The sequence below is a fragment of the Octodon degus genome, unplaced genomic scaffold (assembly GCF_000260255.1).
Source record: "Octodon degus isolate 3935 unplaced genomic scaffold, OctDeg1.0 scaffold00164, whole genome shotgun sequence".
Lineage (NCBI taxonomy): Eukaryota > Metazoa > Chordata > Mammalia > Rodentia > Octodontidae > Octodon > Octodon degus.
In genome coordinates, this window is record NW_004524740.1 from 2,751,466 (window position 1) to 2,770,902 (window position 19,437).

The 19,437-nt window shown below is 36.5% G+C and overlaps 1 protein-coding gene across 3 annotated transcripts in view; it reads right to left on the minus strand.

Moving 5' to 3' along the window:
* Usp32 (ubiquitin specific peptidase 32) overlaps positions 1-19,437 on the minus strand; it is a 209,852-nt gene that overhangs the window by 84,612 nt on the left and 105,803 nt on the right. For all 3 annotated transcript variants that reach the window (XM_023703132.1, XM_023703130.1, XM_004643016.2), the window contains exons 4-5: positions 15,409-15,527; positions 11,627-11,786 (exon numbers count right to left, since the gene is read on the minus strand). In XM_023703132.1, the coding sequence (XP_023558900.1) occupies positions 11,627-11,786; positions 15,409-15,527 (279 nt within the window). The remainder of the gene's footprint in view (positions 1-11,626; positions 11,787-15,408; positions 15,528-19,437) is intronic.

The window sequence follows — 19,437 nt, forward strand, 5'->3', positions numbered from 1 at the left end:
ATATTTAGAATAAGTTCTTTATTTTGTTTTAAAGAGCAGAATATTTACTGGGGAAAGAAAGCTTCTGTCTGAGAGAGGGACAGAAAGGAGAGTCCGAGTGGGTTGTCCCCAGAGGATAGTGCTTTTTTGTAAGAGGCTGTCTAGTGCATGCACTTTGGCTTTTGTCCACTAGATGTTAGCAGAGCAGCTCCACTGCCCAATGTCTCACTTGGTCAAATTGTTCCCAATAAAGAAGTGTTGCTTTGTACAAATAATGCTATCCCAGTGACTATAGCATTTTCATAAATACATTCATCTGCATTAAATGAAATATTAAACTGTAGAAAGTAAATCTCTCAAGACATTAAAAGCTCAAATACTATAATGAATTCTATCTATACCAGTCACTTTAAACCAAACTACTACTGAAAATGACTTATTTGAAAGACAGTAGTGCTAAAATAGATCTGTGTGGTCAGATAAATCAAAATTCTTCAGTAAACTGGTCTCAGAAGTATTCTGTAGATTAAAAAATTAACAAAAGAAAATCTTAAAATCTAAAAAGCAAATTGTGGAGAATGACGTTTTTGGCTTATACTATTTTCATTTTCAACAAAAAAACAACAAAGGTTTCTTGTATCACAAGAGATTTTGATAACTCTGATACAACTTGCAATCATATGACATTTTGTAATATTTAAATTATATTCCTGTCAATTAAGAAAATAAATGTATAATTGTAAATTACATGCTAGAAATGTTACATTAGAGCAGGGAAAGTGGCGCACATCTATAATCCTAGCATTTCATAGACTGTGGCAGGAGGATTACTGAAGTTCGAGGCCAGCCTGAACTCTACAGTGAAACTGTCTCAAAAAAAATCAGAAAGAGAAAAAAATTGCTATTTTATTATTGTAAATTGAGGGGAAATAAAACATGAGTAGTGGAAATTGTTAAGTCATTTCCAAAGTCTTTGATATGTTTGGTTTTTTTTATACCTATAATTGCTTTAAATTTAATTATAAAAGTAATTTTTTTTGGGGGGGGAGGCAGAACCATAGATTGAACTCAGGCCCTTGCGCTTGCCAGACAAACTCTTATTCTACTGAGCTATCTCCCCGGCCCCCAATTCATTCTATAATCTAAAACATTACATGATTTCTCAAATTACCAAGAAAGAAAGAAAATAATCCTAGTTTTTACTTTTAAATAACCAACAGAATAAACTCATTTTTAAGGTTTTGCAGTAGGCTGGGTAAGGTGGTATATTCCTGTAACTTCAGCACTCAGAAGGCTAAGGCAGGAGGATCACTGCAAATTCAAGTCAGTCTGGGCTACACAGTGAATTCATGGTCAGACTGAACTACACAGTGAAACCATGTCTCAGAAAAATCAAAAAGAAAAAAAGCTTTCACCACAAGATAATCAGTAACACTATGATTCAACAGAAATATACACTACATAATCTTGTTGGTTTTTTTAAAAAAATGTATTTAGGACAGTGTCTACAGGGTCTCACTACCTAGATCAGACGTGCAGTGATTCTCTTGTTTTTTGCCTCCCAAGTGCTGGGATTACAGGCGCGTACCACCACACCCAGTCTCAATTGGTCTCAGCATACCTTGAGGGCAGGGCCAGCATGGCAGGCCAGGAATCAAACCCAGGCAGCTGTGCTCTGCCTAAGCATGTACTTTAGTCCACTGAGCTATCTGGCTGACACTGATTTTTTTTTTTTCCTAAAACCAACAAATATATTGCATTTTAACCTCCTTGTGAAATGTGCAAAGATGCAAGGATTTTTTTTTTTTTTTTTTTTTTTTGCTGGCTCAGGCTGCCTTAAGGGCAGCTCTGGCAAGGCATGTGGAGCTAGAGATCAAACTGTGGTCCCCTGTGCCTGACTGCATTTGCATGAGCAGGTGCTTAAACAACTGAGCTAACCAGCAGGCCCCCAAGATTCAATTACACTAGAATGGGAACTACTTTTTAAATATACAGAATTTTAACTGAAGAATGTTGCTTCTCTCTCTCTCTCTCTCTCTCTCTCTCTCTCTCTCTCTCTCTGTTTTTGAGACAGGGTCTCGTAGTTCAGGCTGGCCTTGATCTCATGGCAATCCTGCCTCAGCCTCCAAGTGCTGGGATTAAAGGCATGTGCCACCAAGCCCAGCTAACTGGATTTATGTAATAAGAAGGGAATATTTTTACATGTTAGCAACAGAAGAATACCAAAGAGCCTGATATGTAAACTGAGATCGCATTACTGTGCCCTATTTCCTAGGTAAAATGTCTGTCCACTCCATTTGTGAGGAGGAAGGAGGGAAGAATGGAAAGAAGAAAAAGAAATCTCTCTAGAAAAACACCAGCTTTCTCAAGTTCTAAACTTTCTTCCAAGTAAGGAATTGGCATGTTAAAAAAATCTGAACCTGAAATAAAATGTGGAATACAGTGGACTTGACAGAAACCATATTCTTATTTCTGTATTTTTAGATATTGAGTATTTGATTGGTGTTCATTAAGTACTTATGGTTTTTTGGTGCTTATGTAACAAACCATTAAAACATGGAAAAATTAAATCAACTGTGATATTCCTTAAACTTTAAAAATTATTTTTATCATCTTCTTAATTCCTTCACTTAAGTAGAAATCTAGAAAGAAAAGTAGAACATACTTAAAAGAAAAAAATGATTGAGTTAGTCATGCTCATCAAATAAAGAATAAACTTATTTTCAGTGCTGGCTTTTTAAGATTATGTGATCTATTCATTTTTCTGGATACAGACTACAAATTCTTTAAATATCTGTGAAGAGCAAGCTAAAGTAAACAGTACTTATCATTACCACTAAACATTTTACAAAAACTGGCATTTGGAATTGCCACAAAGAGGAATTCAACTTAATCTTATTTTTACTTAAATAAGTTAGAAGCAGTAATTTCAGTAGTTACTCTATTTGCAATTGGTAAATCAATACCAAAACTTATACTCTAGTGGCTAAGTAAGAACAAATTTACACCCACCTACTGGCATAATGTTTTCTGGGTCATGACAGCAGCATAACATATGGCCAACATTCTAAATCATTCTTGGCCTGCATTGTGGCCCATCCTAGTTAAGTCTCACTTACAGAAGGCTCCAGCTGCAGAAAGAGCTCTTTAATAGCAAGAATGGATCCTCATTAAAAAATGTCAGGCATAATCTCAGGTATCTTCATAGAGAAACACAGTTCCTTTAACACTTTTGAGGAAATAACCTGCTCATAGAAGTAATGCCCTGAGATCTATTTATAAGCCTTACATCACTACTAATAGATAAGAGGATAATGAAGGAGAGACACTGAGATTTATGAGACAGGTTACAGTCTAAGAATCACAGAAATGTGTTTTTCCCTAGTTAAAAAAAAAAGGCTTTAACACTATAGTGCAATATTAGAAAGGAATATAAAAATATAGCTACTTTTAGTTGAGGTATATGCTCAGACACATTAGGGACAATATAAATTCCATCAGTGAGATGGGAGGAGGTTAACATTCAAAATGAATTGTACTGCCATAAAATTCACCAAAAATATGACATGTTAATGCTTCTGAATCTAGATGCTACCACTCTAAGAAATTACTCAGCAAGCTTACATTTTCATTTTAGAGAAATTTTAAAAACTCTTAATTTATTTGAAAACATTAACAAGAAAGACATAGGCACATAAAATTTTCTTCTACAGATAGCTAAGTTCCATAGAATTTGATCAATGTTAAAGAAGATAACCTTTTTTTGGAAATGGTCTTGCTGTGTAATTCACACTGCCCTTAAACTCACTATGTAGCTTAAGCTGGCCTCAAACTTGCCATCATCCTCCTGCCTCAGCTTCCCAAATGCTGGAAAAACAGGCATACAACACCAAGACCAGTTGTAACTTTTTTTTCTGGTAGTGCCACTAGTGATTGAGCTCAGGACTTTCATACTAAGCCATGTTCCCCATTCTTTTTTAACTCTAGTTTTTATTTTGAGACAATTTCTTCTTGCTATGTCTCTGAACTGCCCAAAAAGTTTCTAAACTAGACTTGAATTCATGATCCTTTTGTTTTGGCTTCTCAAGAGTGCTGGGATTACAATGTGTATCACCACATCTGGCTAGGAAGACAACTTTTTTTTTTTTTTTGGGGGGGGGTAGGGCCATAGACCCATTAGTTCAAATGGTGACAACTCTTAAATAATAGTTTCTAAAGTGACACTTTGAAGGCTCTATTACTTTCACTGTAGGTAAATGGGCAATGATTTAATGATCTTGTCTGGATCAAATGAAATATAGTAATGAAGAGAAATGATAAATACGGCTAGGATATAGCTCAGCGGTAGTACTTGTCTAGCATGCCTGAGGCTCTGGATTTGATTTCTAGGGAAATGGGGGCAGAGAGAGGGAATACAAATGAATGAACCTGAGTATAGTGATACATGGAAGATTGAAAAAGCAGAATCTCAAATTAAAGAGTCCAGCATGGGCAACTTAGCAACTGGGCAAGACCTTGTCTTAAAATATGGGCTGGGGCAAAGGGCCTTGATGTTCAATCACCAGTCTGTCCCCACCGCCCTGCATTAAAAAAAATAAAAAAAAATAATCATTTGTAAGACACAAAGAGAAAAAAGGAAATCAGAAAAGTGAGTCCCCACAAGATAACCTGAAGTAGGCCTACAGTTCACCACAACCTTAACTATAATGTTAACTCCTTTCATCTGCTGTTACAAGTTACTCAAATGGCTGGCTAAATAGCTCAGCAGATTAAAGCTCTTGCTTAGGCAGACACAGGGGCTGAGGGTTCAATCCCCAGCCTGCTGTGTCAGCCCCGCCCCCAGGGCGCACTGAAATGGCTATTGGGACTAAGTATGGTGGTAAACATCTGTGATCCTAGCACTTGGAAGGCTGAAAAACAGAAAGGATCATTATGAATCCAATCTGTGTAGTAAGACCCTGTACTAAATATACACACGCACATGATACTCAAAATGATCAAAAAATTACTACATATCAAAAAAGTCTAAGACCTAAAATGATAATATTCATTATAAATTTTCCAATATGTTGCTATAATACATAAATTTTGCTACCTATTAGCAAGTTTAGCCTTTTTTCCCCCTTCAGAACTTGAGGGCTTCAAAGTGAGCTATATCTCCATCCCTTTTTGAGAGGGTTTCATTAAGTAGCTGAGTGAAGAAACTGAGAGTGCTAGAATTACAGGCATGGGCCACAAAGCTTGGCAAAGTTAAACTTACTATAGTCTGGTTTCTCATCTGTAGAATGGATAAAGAATGAATATCAAGAGAAAATTAAATGAGATAATGCACAGAGAGTACAGTGCCTTACAGTGTACTTCCAACAGTGGAGTGAGTGCTCGTTTTACATGTAGAGAATCCGAGCCTTTCATCATACAAAGTATTGGGGAGAAAAGCACAGAAACTATTGTCAAAACTCATATTACACAACACAATTACCTGCTAATGAAACTTAATTTTAAAAGGTTAAAAAACTTAGGTAATAATCTGCAAATATTCAATGAAAACACTGAATACTATATGCCTGAGACTGAATTAAAAACTATACATATGATTGTGAACAACACAAATATAGTCTACTAAAAATAAAAAACTAGTGATTTTAACCTACTATGGAAAGTACAGTGAAGAAATAGACATTAGGTGTTCTAAAAGTTGTAACATTTAGAGGTAAATGAAGAACATAATAATCTAAAGGGCTGACCATGAGCACTGTCCCCCGTGTCCCATCCCCCAGAACCGGGGATTGAACTAGGCCTTTGTGCTTGCCAGGCAAGCACTTATTCTACTGAGCTATCTCCCCAGCCCCTAAGGGCTGACCATGAAATGGAAAAGGAATACAGCAGAAGAATACTATAAGGAAACATAAACCATGACATTTAAAATCTGAGGGCAAAGCCAAGTGTGGTGGTGCACACCTGTAACCCCAACACTCAGGCAGCTAAGGCAGGAGGATCACCATGAGTTCAGTTCAAAAACAAGGCAAAAGTTAACTTACAGAACTTATACCATAAAACCAAGATAAAAGGCAAAAAACAAGAAGGAAGTTTATTTTCCAGTGACAAACAGTATTAAACACAAGAATTTAACCTATAACTAATGGGCAACTTAGTCACAATGTAGATATTTCAAAGCCTGGCAGCTGACTCAGAACTACCAGTCTGTGCTTAGTTAGAACTTTGGTAGCAGATGGCATAAACAGATTTAAAACTGAAAAACTGATTGAAACTGAATATATTTTGAGTTTAGGTCTGTCTCTCCAAACTCCAACATTATGTGCACTAAAAACTATAGATAAAATAACAAGGATTTGGGGAAGGGGAAAAAGTTATGGAAAGAAGGTGGAAGAGGAGGAGGAGGAGGAGAAAGAAGATGAAGAAGGTGGTAAGAGCTATACTAACTTATTTCAAACTCTGTAGTACATCAGTATAAATAGCTTTAAAGATTACCATTAGGAAATCCTGTTTATTCAGGTAAATGTTTGTTTGTTTGTTTTTGTGGAACCGGGGATTGAACTCCGACCCTTGCACTTTAAATAGCAAAGGGTTTTTTTTAGATGTTTAAATAACAAATAATAACAGAAAAATACAACAACTAAAATGGTAAAAAATTGTAAGATTCACTAAACCATGGGCTAAAAATTGAATTTAGTTTCTTAATTTAAACAAAGGTTACAGTAGTTTAGGATTTACAGTTTTGGAAAACTGTGCTTGCCACGACAAAATCTAAAATCTTAGGGGTTCAGCTCAGTGGAGTGTACTTGCCTAGCATGTGAGAGGTCCCAAGCTAAAAAAAAAAACTGCATAAATCAAGTTAATTAACCTAACTCTGTACTGAACATAAAAAACTCTCTAGTTTCAGTTATGATTTATATGTAAGAGAACACAATTTTATTGTTTATTTATTTAGACAGGGTCTTTACTGAGTCAGTCGGCTAGGCTGGGCTCCAATTTGGATTTCTTCCTTCCTCAACCTCTCACACTACAGGGATTGCAGATGTGCATCGTCACACCTGGCTTCAAAATTTGGCTTAATAAGTGTGTCAACTAACTTGGCTTCAAATTTTACTTTATAATTATATGTGAAAAAGTAATACAGTCATCTATATTCTAATATAAATGTTATTTACAATGAAAAAATGTAATTAATTTTTGTTTCCTAGATACCTTGGCTCATTATACAGTTGAACTGGTGTTACTGTTTCTTAAAATATTTATTTTGTCTACATTTAAATCAACTACCAACATTCCTTCCTTCTGAGTGTCTACATTTCTAACATCATTTGAAAAGTTCAGCGTACTATAAATTATTTGAGTAGAAGAAACTGTGAAGACATCAACAGTGTAGAAGATGCTGAGTTTACAGGTAATATAAATCTGTCATCAGAATGTAACTTGTCCATATCAGAATTTCTCTAAGAAATTTAGCATTAATTCTGATTTTGTGATTATTTCATGCTAATGCCAATTAAGAAAGTGGCTACTTCCTGAAACCAGTAAAACAGAAAATTCAGTTGTATAATGACCTTGTTTAGTGTTGGTTCTTTGTATAACTTACAAATAAATGGTATAATAAACTGAAGAATAGAATGAAGTACTTCATTCTACATATCCAGGCAAGTTGACTTAATAATCCTAATGATCACTAATAGCTTGTAACTACCAATATATCATCACAGACCTATAGTGAGTCATTTTTCTTTTATTTTGGGATATTCAAAAAATTCAGTAAAGAAGCCAAGACATAGGTTAAGGGTTAACCAGTTGCGTAGCATGTATAGGTTCCCAGTTTCACCCTCAGCACCAGCACAAGCAGCAGCAGTACCGCTACCACCACCACCAAAAAACCCTCCAAAAATCTATTAAGCAAATTTCTCTCTGGTTAGAAATAGCACCTACTATCCCCTCCCCCATGTACAGGGAAAATATAACTAAGCTAATAATATGGTCAATGTTTAAATTTTTAAAAATTTGTTTAAGTAAAAGACATATTGGCCAGATATGGTTGTATATGCCTGTAATACCAGCACTCGGGAGGCTCAGGCAAGATGAGCAGAGTTCAATGCCACCTGGCTACACAGATGAGTTCAAGGTCATCCACCTGGCTACATAGTAAGACCCTGTCTAAAAAAAAAAAAAAAAAAAGACATACTGCCATTACTTCCCTCCACATATATATTCCTCTTCATTTTGAACACACTTGTCCCATCACTCTTGCCCCTTTCTGTAGCAGTTCTGGAAATTCTGTGTAACTAAACTAAGTATCTTTAGTTGTGCTGACATGGCTGCTTACATGTACTTAATTCAATTCAAAACATTTACATTTCATGATCATTTTGACTTGGGGAAAGAAATGTCACAGAGGGTCAGATTCAGTGAATAAAGTGAATATGGACACACCGTATTTATTTATTTTTTTTGCAGAACCGGGAATTGAACTCAGGCCCCTGCGCTTGCCGGGGAAGCGCTTATTCCACTGAGCCATCTCCCCGGCCTCCACACCGTATTTTTTTATTTGACAGAAATTACTAGAACATGTTTTGAGTCAATTCAGGACATTGAGGCAGCTATGAAAAGATATGAAAGAGGACTTCTAGACCTGCCTAAGAAAGTGATAAGAACAATGTCTTTTTTTTTTTTTTGGTACCAGGGATCAAACTTACATCCTTGTACTTGCTAGAAAGGCACTTATATCGCTGAGCTATCTCCCAGGTCCCTGAGATTTTTTTTTTTTAAGGAATATTTTGGGGCTGGCTAAATACCTCAGTGGATTAAAGCGCCTGGGGCTGGTGGTTTGATTCCCTGGCCTGCTGTGTTGGCCCCACCTCTGGGGCATGCTGAGATGGCATTAAGACTGGGCATGGTGGCCCACCTGTATTCTCAGCTCTTGGGAGGCTGTAAACAGGCGGATCACTAGGAGTCCAATCTAGTAGTGAGACGCTGAACACCCTGTAGACCCTTCCCTAAAATACAAAAAAAGAACAATTTGGAAGGGTACTGGCTGTTGTAATAAAATTTTAATTTAAACACTCACCAGTTTTGCCTCAAATATCCTTACGCTTTCACCAGACACTACTTATTTCTATGGATTTTTTTTTTAATTTAAAAAATTTTATTTGTTTATTTATTTGGTACAAGGTCTCACTATGTAGCTCGGACTCATAGTGATCCTCCTGTTTCAGCCTTTCCAGCGCTGGGATTACAGGTATGCTTATGCTGCTGAGCTATCTCTCCAGCCCTAATTAGTTTTCTGTATCTTATTTTATTTAGCTAAGCAAAGTTTCAGAAGGAACAACTAACTTTTCAACCTCCAGCACTATGTTAAATTTTATAAGTATCATAATTCATTTTCTCAGTAAATACATGGTTTTTATATGATCATTTATCAACAATGTAAATTTTAAACTGTATTCAAACATAAATGATCATGGTTCTTCTCTATGGCCTGATTTTTTTTTTCCCCATAATTTTATTTATGGTCTGATTTTGGTCTTTCTTTTTGCTTCTAGTCTTATCCTATAATAACATATACCTTCTGCTCACTTCTGAGAAAATAAAATGTTTAAAAATCAGGAATTCTGCTGAGGCTATAGCTCAGGGGTGGAGAACATGTATAGTACTGTACGTGGGAAGCCCTGGACTTGAGTCTTAATACCATAAAAAAAGAAAGGAAAAAACAAAACAATGATGCATAGATTAATGGAAGAAAAAAGAAAGAAAAATGAAAAACGAATAAACAAGGGAAAGTGGGTAGATGTAAGAAATGTGCCTAAGGATTGATAAAATCCAACACAAAAAAACACAGGTAATCTCAAATCAGACACTGAAATAACAAGTACTATCAACCAAGATAGAAAACACAAGAGCAGCAATTTGCCTCTTGCGACGGAATTTTAAACAATATTTTTCCAGTTATATCAAATACAAGGTACAAAAAATAATAAAGCAATGGACGTGGCTGTAATGGAGCAAAATATGCACATAATCCATGATAAAAGATAAGACAGAAAATTTGAAAAAATACTTATGAAATGACAACGTTTCAAAAGCCAAAGGAAAAGAGTTTCAAGAAAACTGAGATGCCACAGAGATATTAATAATTATGTGAAACCAAAATGAAAACATTCAGTTTTAAGCTTAGTCATTATAGGTGAAACAGTGAATCCATATTAATATTTCTCATAAATGATTCAAGATAAATATTTTTAACAGAGCAAAAGCATCTTAATTTTTACATATTATTAAAAATCTGAAGGGAAAAAAAAACCCTCCCAAATAATGAAAAACTAAACATACAAATCATTTTGACAGCTGGCACACCTATAATCTCAACACTCAGGAGGCTAGGGCAGGAGGACTGCCATAAGTTCAAGACCAGTGAGTTCAAGGCCAGCTACAATGTGAGACCCTATCAAAAAACAAAACAAAAAAGAAAAAAGAAAAAGAAAGAAAGAAAGAAAGAAAGAAAGAAAGAAAAAAAAAAAAAACAACCATGCCATGCTCCTCCTCTGAGCCTTCTTTTCAACTAAAGCTCTGCTCCTTTGTCTTTGGCTTGCTCAGCCTAGTTTTATCAAAGAATCTGACTTAAAGTCATCTATTGAAATTTGATCTTCAATTATACTTTCAATATGTAAATTCTTAGACTCCCCTTAGTAAAAACATCTTACCCTCAGTGGCTCCTCTCAATAATTCTTCCACTGACAACCTTACCATAGTCCTTGGAAGTAAATTCCCCTGTTCTTGTGATAGAGTTAAACTTAATATCTTTCCCTTATTACAATAAAGGAACTTTAATAGTCTTTTTTTTTAGGGAAGGGTCTACAGGGTGTTCAGAGTCTTACTACTAGATTGGACTTGTAGTGATCTGCCTGTTTACAGCCTTCCAAGAGCTGGGATTATAAATGTATGCCACCACACCCAGTCTGTCTCAGCCTACCCCAGGGGCGGGGCCAGCACTATAATAGTCTTGAATAATGTTTTACCTAACAAGTATCAGAATTTTTTGTTGTTGTTGTTGTTAACACTGCAAAGCAAGTACATTCTTAGTATTAAAGGAAAAACAATTTACTAATTGTAATAACTTTTAAATGCAAAAATTCAACATAGTATTTATATAACTGATAAACACTAACTGGCAAATAAGGCTGACTTTATTTGCCAGTGGGATCTATGCACATGTTGAGTTAAAGAGCTTAAAGGCTGAGCCCCAAGTCCACTGATGAGGAAAGGACACAGACACATAAAGAAGAAAATGTGAAGTCAGAGAAAATGGAGTTATATTGCCATCAGCCAAGAAATGCTTGGGGCCAGAAGATGCAAGGATGGATTATTTCTTTGGACTGAACATAGCTCTGTTACTACCCTGACTTCAGCCAGGAATTTTGAGAGAATAAATTTCAACTGTCTTCACTTATGAATTATAATGTATAGCAGCCCTAGAAAATATAGCTTAATTAAATTCAATTCATAGAGGGTTATATTTTCCATTATCCAGTATTTCATTTTATTGCATACTGCAAACAAAAATTCTTCTTTATCAGGAAATTCTAATATTTTCAGGCAAGTCTATTAAAAGGTGAACAGAACGCAATGTAATGTCAGTACTTACAATGTGTGACTCCAGCCAGAGTTTGGTAGAATGTGGGAGTATCACTATCATCAGTGAGGGTAACATACACACCTCCAGAGAGCAGCCAACGAGAGAAGGTAAAAGCATCTTTGTTTAGAAGAAGCCAATTTCTAAACTTCTCATAGTTTACCTTTTCACCCTGAAATTAAAATGAGAAGGTGTAAGTTTTGTTAAATCATAGGGTATCTTACTTGGAATCTACACAACCCCAAATTAACTGGCATTTACCATTCTACTATCTACAAAGAGGTAATTATGAAATAACATTACAGGGAATATTTACTTAGAAAATAAACCGTTTTTCAAAAATAACTTAGGCTGGAGATTTAGCTCAATGGTAAAAGTGCTTGCCTAGCACATGCAAGGCCTTGGGCTCCATCACCAGCATCACTAAATAACAATCCTACTACTACTCCTAATAAGTGTACTTCAGAATTCAGAATTGTATCTGCATAAAATTAAGGTACCAACCACAAATTATTTTATCAAATCACTGCAGAAGTTCAGTGTTAACAATAAGTCAATTTCTGCTTAGATATATTTAATAAATTGAAACCAAAACAGAACAAAAACAATCAGCACAATGCTTCTGGCCCCAAGCATTTCTTGGCTGATGGCAATATAACTCCATTTTCTCTGACTTCACATTTTCTTCTTTGTGTGTCTGTGTCCTTTCCTCATCAGTGGACTTGGGGCTCAACCTTTAAGCTCTACAGATGGATTTCCTTGATAATTTCATCTGTGTAGGGTAATAAAAAATCGCAAACTAAAAAGGGCTAAGACTTAAATTGCATAAATCTAGGAGCCAAGTTCCTTCCTAACTTTTTCTTTATGATTTTTTTCTCCAACAATAAAAAATAACAGAAAGAATTATTTTTGATTAATTCAAAGGTATGAAGGTATGAAGAATCTTATTTTAGTATAAATAAACTGGCATTACAGTATAGTAAGACATCAAGAACCTGGATGGAATCATCACACACTACTCAGAAATTAGAGCTGATAAATATACTAGAATGTAGAATCAGGTAACATTAAGTCACTTACAGTATAGAGCTCTTTATATGTATGTAGGTATATATGTATATGTGTATAAATATTTTCTTTCTTTCTTTTGGGATGGCACCTAGCATAATACCCTATTCACTTTTGGAAATAGGAGAGACAGGCAGAATTCAATTTAGTTTGACCCCTGCCTGAAGTATTTACACAGAAGTAGCCTTGCCTAAATTACCCCATTCCTCACTCCTTCCCCTGCCCTGTCAGAACTTAACATGTAGGAGAGAAGGAGGAGACAAAACCAAATTAAGGGCAATAGGAGACAGAGTACTTGTCCATGCTTAGCCATAAATCCTGCTGCCCAAGAACTGGCACCTATAGGACATAGGGGCATCACAGTCCTGCCCAGTTGCCATAGCAACAAAGAAACTAAGAAAGCAGGTAGGAAACAAAGAACTGGGTCTTTGTACCTTCCAATTTGGAAAGGGAAAGCACACTGGTCACCAGCTAATATTGGCTTTGTAATTTCTATAATTTGGTCTCCTGTGGGCAATATATCCAATCCTGGACTAGTCTGTCAGTATGTCTGTCTCTGTCTTTCTTTCTAAATCCACAACCAAAGTCAGGGTCCAGCACAAACAAGGCAATTGTACACTCCAGCACTTAGTGTTGGGTTTTTAACCAGTACAGGTATCTAGTATAGACTTCTAAAATGTTGCCTTATATTTCTTTAATCTTTTCTTTCAAAATTCTTGCATTATAAACATCACCATACAGTGTTAAGTGTTTTGGAGTTAATTCCTTTACCAGGCCACAAAAGGGTAGACTAAAAGTCAAGATGGGCTCATTGCATACTAATGTTCCAAGCCACCAAACAAATCAAGAGAGAAAAACAAACAAGTCTCACCAAACAGGCCAGCTTCAAGTGAATAATAATGAAGTTCTTTCTGCTTTAATCCCTACCAAAAGGTAATTTAAAAAAATAATCTAATGCTAATCAATCCATTATTTTCTATTATTACTATGCCCTCACTTTATAAGAAGAGATAATTTCAAAATGACCAAAAGTTAACTTGCAGCCCTTTACTATGTTCAAAACAGAAAAATCTACTTTGCTAAGCCTATCAGAAAGCTTTTTCAGGCCAGTGAGATAGCACAGTGGTCTATGCACTTGCTTAGGCAAACACAGGGACTGGAGTTCAATCCCCGGTAAGGCATGCCACAATGGCCCTGTCCCCCAGGTGCACTAAGCCAGAAACCCAGGCCCTGAGTGGTGGAGATGCCTGTAAACCTGTAATCCCGGTGCTAGGGAGGCTGAAAACAGAGGAGGATCACTAGGAGTCTGAGCTAACGCATAGTGAGACCCTGTACCAAATATATTAAACAAAGGAAAAAAAAAAAAAAAAGGAAAGGAAAGGAAGTGCTAAGCTTTCTGAATAAATCAAAAGCAGTGAAGGACCATCATATTAGTGAAACAACAGATAAAATAGCCACCTTTAAGAAATCAAGTAGCAGTGAGTGCTCCATGAAAAAGATCAGAAGATATTAGAGGCTTTTTTTTTTAAAGCCACCTTTAGGGACTTTTCACATATTAGCAGACCTCAGAAACTAAAAAAAGAACTTTATTTATTGAAGATACACATTATCTAGTGTTTTTTTCTTATTCTTTTTTCAAATGTTAAAGATAGAATAAAAACAAATTTGTTTTGAAAACAAAAATGAGAAACTTTAGCCTAAATTATTTCCTTATGCAAATCAACTAAGTAAAATAAATAACAAAATAGGCCTTCATAAAATAGGTCACAAAATGGCACAAGGCCAATCCCCACAGGATCCTGAGGAAGTGTGGGGTGCCAGGGTTGGAGTGTGTTTCAGTATAAGTATAAACAGTTGCCTTTACAGAAATGAGAACGTTCAGATTCACAAATATAGCAGTAATGAGTCATGGACCTTTGAGTATAGCTATAAAGACTTGAAATGCTAATCAAAAACACCAAGAATACTCTGCACATAAACCATCTATTCATCATAGCTAAACTTATTACACAATTAAAATTTAATACTTTGTCAAGATGAAGGAATGACTTTTCTAGTCCGATCTTCACTGGTGAAGAGGCAATCTTTAATTCTTGAGATTGCCCATTCTCAACTTTCTAAGTTGAGAGTGACAACTCACGTACAAGTTGTCCCCCTAACTTACCATGTGCATGAGAAAGAATACTGCCTTTTTCTCAGGTCATTTCTGATTTTTTCTGCCACTTCATGCTTTTTTTGTAGAGGCATATAAGATGAGAGAAAGGTTTCTAAAGAAAGTTTTCTAAACTGCCCCAACCTACTACTCCAACTAAGATCCTTTAAGTTTTAAATTTAATTTACATTTTGTTCGTTTGTTTGTTTTTGAGACAGGGTCTCGCTATGAAGTTCAGGCTGACCTTGAGCTCACTGTGTAGCCCAGGCTAGTCTTGAACTTACAATGATCTTCTTGCCCAGCCTTCAGAGTGCTGGAATTATAGGAGTGAGCCACCACACCCACACGCCCAGCTTAAGAGCCTTTAAATTGACTCCACAGAAAATAAGCATTTGCTAACATGGAAGATATTAAAAAAAAAAAAAAAAAGTAAAGAATGAAGTATAAATCTTTAAATATACCTCTAAGAGGGCCAGGGGGATAGCTCAGCAGGCATAAGTGCCCACCTGGCAAGTGCAAGGTCCTGAGTTCTTGAGTTCGATATCACAAGGGAAAAAAACAAAAAGAAATATACCTCTAAGAAACACTTTCTGAGTGTATCCGGGACTTTACCATCCACCATGTGGAGCATTCTTTCCATTTCTTCTCGTACAACATAGCTCCCAGACTCACTGGAAAAAAGACTAAAAATATCTAGGAGAAAAAAAGAACAAATTAATCTTAACAAAGGTAAAATATATGTTGGTAGGAGGGCCGTAAGAGAAAGGTATCAATATCTGAATAATATTAGAATTGAGCATTTTATAACTTTATTTAGCCCTCAAAATAAACCAGCAACACAAAAGTCATGTGATTCTTTTCAAACATACTGATTTTGCAAAAATATCCACCTGTGAAAATATCAAGTGTTAGCAAAGATTGGGAGAGGGGCTGGGGAGATGGCTCAGTAGAATAAGAGCTTCCCTGGCAAGCGCAAAGGCCTGAGTTCAACCCCCGGTTCCACAAAAAAAAAAAAAAAAAAAAAAAGATTGGGAGAAAGGGGATTTCTTCTACAATGTTATTGGGAATATAAACAATTGTAGTTACTTTGGATAATTTGTCAAAATCTAGAAAATGTGAAAATATGTGCCACAAATTCCACTTCCATTGCAATTTCACATTCATACTTCAGAAACTCTGATCCCTATGCATAAAATACAAGATATTCACTAAGTGTGGTTTGTCAGAGAAATACTAGAAAAAAGGATGTGTTAATTTTTTCTTCTCTTTTTTCATTAGTATATATCCATGATGCATAATGAATATATCCATTCTGGCAATATATATATCTATCTACATGTATATCATCTATATTTATATGTATCTTAATCCTTTTTACTTCTACTCCTACTCTTGCAAGTTACCCCCATGCCAGCAACTATTTCAAGATAAATATAAAAAAATTTGAATATAAAAAATATTCAGGGGAAAAGCAAATTACGAAATAATATGTATACCTTTTAAACCTGCAAAATAGTTGAATAATAACATCTGTGAAGGGCACGAATGGGAACACAATATAAGAAAGCCTCACCTTAGTTGAAATATTTTATTTTTCATCCATTCACTCACACACTCACTTGTTTATTGGAAGGTTCTCATTAAGTTGCCCATCTGGCCTTAAATTCACTATCCTCTTGCCTTAGCCACTTGAGTGCTTGGATTCCAGATATACACCACCAACCCTGGCATTTATTTCATCTTATGATTTTGTTACCAATATATTGAATGGTTGATTCAGGTACTGGAGACTGAATAAAAGGGCCTTCACATGGAGCTACATCCTCAGAACTTTTTTTTTTTTTTTTTTTTTTTTTTGAGACTGCTAAGTAACTAAGTTGCCTAAGCTTGGCTTAAATTTATGATCCTTCTGGCTCACCTTTCCAGAAGGCTGAATTACAGGCTTGTGATACAGCACCAGCTAATATTTTATTTTTTAAAAATCAAAATCTGGAGAGAGTATGACACAAAACTGACAAAGTTGGGTGGAAAAATATACTATATGATTAGAATATTGTTAAGTGTTGAGTTGCATCAAAGGCAAAAAGAAACTGGCTCTAAGACTCTTCAAAGACACCAAAATCAACTCAAGTCTCTTACATAAAACGGTATAATATTTACATATAACCTGTACATATTGGTCCTACACTTTAAATCATATGTATGTTATTTTAATAGTTAATACAACATAAATGCTACATAATTATTATACTCTATTAGTTAAGAAATGATGACAAAGTCTGTACATATTTGACACAGATGTAATTTTTTCCAACTATTTTTGATCCACAGTTGAATGTACAGCTGTGGAAAACAGATATGCAGTGATAATATAGGTATAAACATGGGCTTTTCACACCTATATCACCACTGTACTTAACAAAGTCTTCGTAGGTATTAAAAAATTACAGTTAACTCATCAGGATGGGACCCAATCTTTTATGATAGGTGGTCTTACATGAAGGGGAAAAGATAAATCACAAACAGAAGAAAGCCCTGTGATGAAAGAGGCAGAGGGGGGAAAAAAAAAGAGGCAGAGACTAGAATAATGCAGCTAAGGAAAAACCCAAGAAATGCGAAGGACCGATTACTATTACCCAAAGTGGGCAACAAGAAAGGATTCTTCCTTCTAGTTTTTATTTTGGACTTCTAGTGTTTAGAACTAAGATAATAAATACCTGTTTCCTTCAGCCACCAGTTTGTGGTGTTTTGTTACAGGGCAGCCCTACAAAACTAAGATAATCCTATAATTAAAGTGCAAAAAAAGAAAACACATTAGAAATCTATGTTTATGTCACCTGGGGGGGTACAGTACAATGGTAGATCTATGGTTAGTATATACACCTTCCTGAGTCAATCAATACAAAGGACCAAATAAAAGAAAAAAAATTTTTAAGTTTATACTTGTGATCCTAAAAATTATTTTTAATTGCTGTTGCTTGGAGATAATTTATATGTGTGCTGGGGGAGGAACACTAATGTGAAAAACAAAAACAGGAACAAAGTTATATTTCTTACACATAAAACTTGGTTAATGGATATGTTCATTATTTTGATTATGGTAATATGGGTATATATGTGTATTTTATTGTAAGTCAATAATACCTCAATAAAATTGTTTTATAAATACAAGGTTAAAAGAAAAATGGACTAGATGAGGAACAAGAGAGAAGAGTCTTAAGAAATTTAGAAGGCAATCTGAGAGCAATGTTAAGTCTGTTTTGGCTACTATGACAACAACAGAAAAAAAAACATAAATTGGGTGGTTAATAAACAACAGACACTTATTTAATTACAGTTCTGGAGACTGAGAATTCCCAAATCAAAGAGTTATCAGATTTTTTTTTTTTTTTTTTTGGCGGAACCAGGGATTAAACTTAGACCCTTGTGCTTGCCAGGGAAGTGCTTATTCCACTGAGCTATCTCCCCAGCTCCAAGTTATCAGATTTGATGTCTGGTGAAGAACCTCTTACCAATTCAGAGATGGTTACCTTCTCATTGTAGCTACACATAGCAGAGGTGAGAAGAGGTCTAAAACCTAGTTTAATACGGCACTTAATCCCTTTCATAAATAATTGGCCTTCATGATATAATCACCTCCCAAAGACATTACCTCTTTTTTTAAAAAAAGTATTTAGTAAAGGGTCTAGAGGGTCTACAGGGTCTCACTATGTAGATCGTACTCGTAGTAATCCTCCTGCTTTCAGCCTGGGATTACAGGTGCGCACCAATGCCCAGTCTCAATCACCATCTCAGTGTGCCCTGGGGGTGAAGCCGGCACAGCATGCCTGGGATCCAACCCTGGCCCCTGCACTCTGCCTAAGCAGGCGCTTTACTCCACTGAGCTATTTGGCTGGCCAGGGACATTACTCCACCACCACCTTTTTTTTTTAAGCAGAATATATTTAGTGAGGGAAAGAAAGCTCCTATCTGAGAGAGGGACAGGAGGGGGGTCCGAGTGGGTTGTCCCCCAGAAGAATGGGCTTTTGTTGGTTTTGTTTTGTTTTGTTGGCTCAGGCTGCCTAAAGGGCAGGTCTGGTAAGGCAGGTGGACCTAGGGATTGAACCGTGATATCCTGCTCCTGACTGCCTTTGCATGAGCAGGCGCTTAAACAGCTGAGCTAAGGCCAGGTCTCGACATTACCTCTTAATACTGTTATTTTGGGGATTAATGCACCAACAATTTACTTCTAGGGGCAAACATTCAGTCCACATCAGGCAAGTCAGAAAGAAAGGAGAAGGAGGCCCCACCCGGTGCACATGCTCCGAGCTGGCCTGGCGACCTGTCCTGGCCATGGTGTCAGAGCGGCTGCCCCGCCGGCCTGCCTGCCTGTTAGTAGCCAGCGGGGCAGCCGAAGTTGAGGCGCGCGGAGCGGCTGCCCGGGTGCTGGGCTAGGGGGACGCCTGCGTGGGCTCGAGGAGGCAGGGCCGCGCTGTACCCGAGGGGGCCATCCGTGGGTGCTGAGGCCTGAGCCCAAGGCTCCTGCGAGAGGAATCGGGGCTCTGGCCACTGCCTTTGTCCGCTTGGAGGCAGCGCGTTTGGATCCCGGTCCCCGCTTCTCCAG